The 935-nt window shown below is 60.6% G+C and overlaps 1 protein-coding gene across 1 annotated transcript; it reads left to right on the top strand.

Moving 5' to 3' along the window:
- Positions 1-65: 65 nt before the first annotated feature.
- EMC4 (ER membrane protein complex subunit 4) lies at positions 66-929 on the top strand (the record flags this gene model as incomplete). Its single annotated transcript, XM_009697118.1, has 2 exons — positions 66-219; positions 846-929. Coding segments are annotated over 2 exons (238 nt in total), but the record flags the coding sequence as incomplete, so codon positions are not given.
- Positions 930-935: the final 6 nt, after the last annotated feature.

The raw sequence follows: 935 nt of genomic DNA, 5'->3' as shown, positions 1-935 counted from the left end.
TGGGGTCCCCCCGAGGGTGGTGTGTCCCCCCATCCCGGACGCCTTGGTCCCCTCTTTCCTTGCAGCGCTGCTGGGACGTGGCACTGGCGCCGCTGAAGCAGATCCCCATGAATCTGTTCATCATGTACATGGCCGGCAACACCATCTCCATCTTCCCTGCCATGATGGTCTGCATGATGGGCTGGCGCCCACTGCAGGCCCTCATGTCCCTTTCTGCCAGTGAGTACAGTTCCACACTACGGTCTGACGTGGGTGACAGCTCCCCGGGTGTCCCCCCACAGCCATCCTGTGCCCACGTGACAGTTGCCCCACGTACCTGCGGTGGTCTCCTGCCCTGCATCTCCCCCTGCAACACTCATCCCCATATATCCGCTAACTGTTGTCCCCACAACAGCCCCTGCCACGCATGTCCTCCTGCAACAGTTGCCCCTGTGTCATTTGATCCCATGTGTCCCCCAACAGTGATCCTATGACAGTCACACCCACATCAGTTTCCCCACATGTCCCTGAGCAGTTGCTCCCATGTTAGTTGTTCCTGTGCTTCTGCCAACAGTCAGCCCCATGTCACTCACCCCCATGCATCCCCCTACAGTTGTCCCTATGAAAGTCACCCCCATGTCAGTCACCCTTACGCAGTCACCTCTATGTCGGTCATTCCCACACATCCCCCAAACAGTCACCCAGCAGCCACCCCCATGCCATCTGCCCCGTGCTTCCCCCACTGCTCTCCCCTGTGACACTCCCCACATGTCATTACTCCGGGTCCCCCATCATGCCACGTGTGTGCTGTGTGGGTTACAGTGACAGGTCCTCTGATCCCCCTGTCCCACCTTGTCCCCCCGCAGCACTGAAGGCACTGGAGAGCTCGAGCCGGCGGGCACTGCAGGGGCTGGTGTTCCTGGTGGGCAACGGTCTGGGGCTGGGGCTGGGCCTCT

The sequence above is a fragment of the Cariama cristata genome, unplaced genomic scaffold, assembly GCF_000690535.1.
Source record: "Cariama cristata isolate BGI_N322 unplaced genomic scaffold, ASM69053v1 scaffold35863, whole genome shotgun sequence".
NCBI classification, from domain to species: Eukaryota; Metazoa; Chordata; class Aves; order Cariamiformes; family Cariamidae; genus Cariama; species Cariama cristata.
Note: the sequence above shows the minus strand (reverse complement) of the source record. Positions and strands in the feature narration are given on the sequence as shown.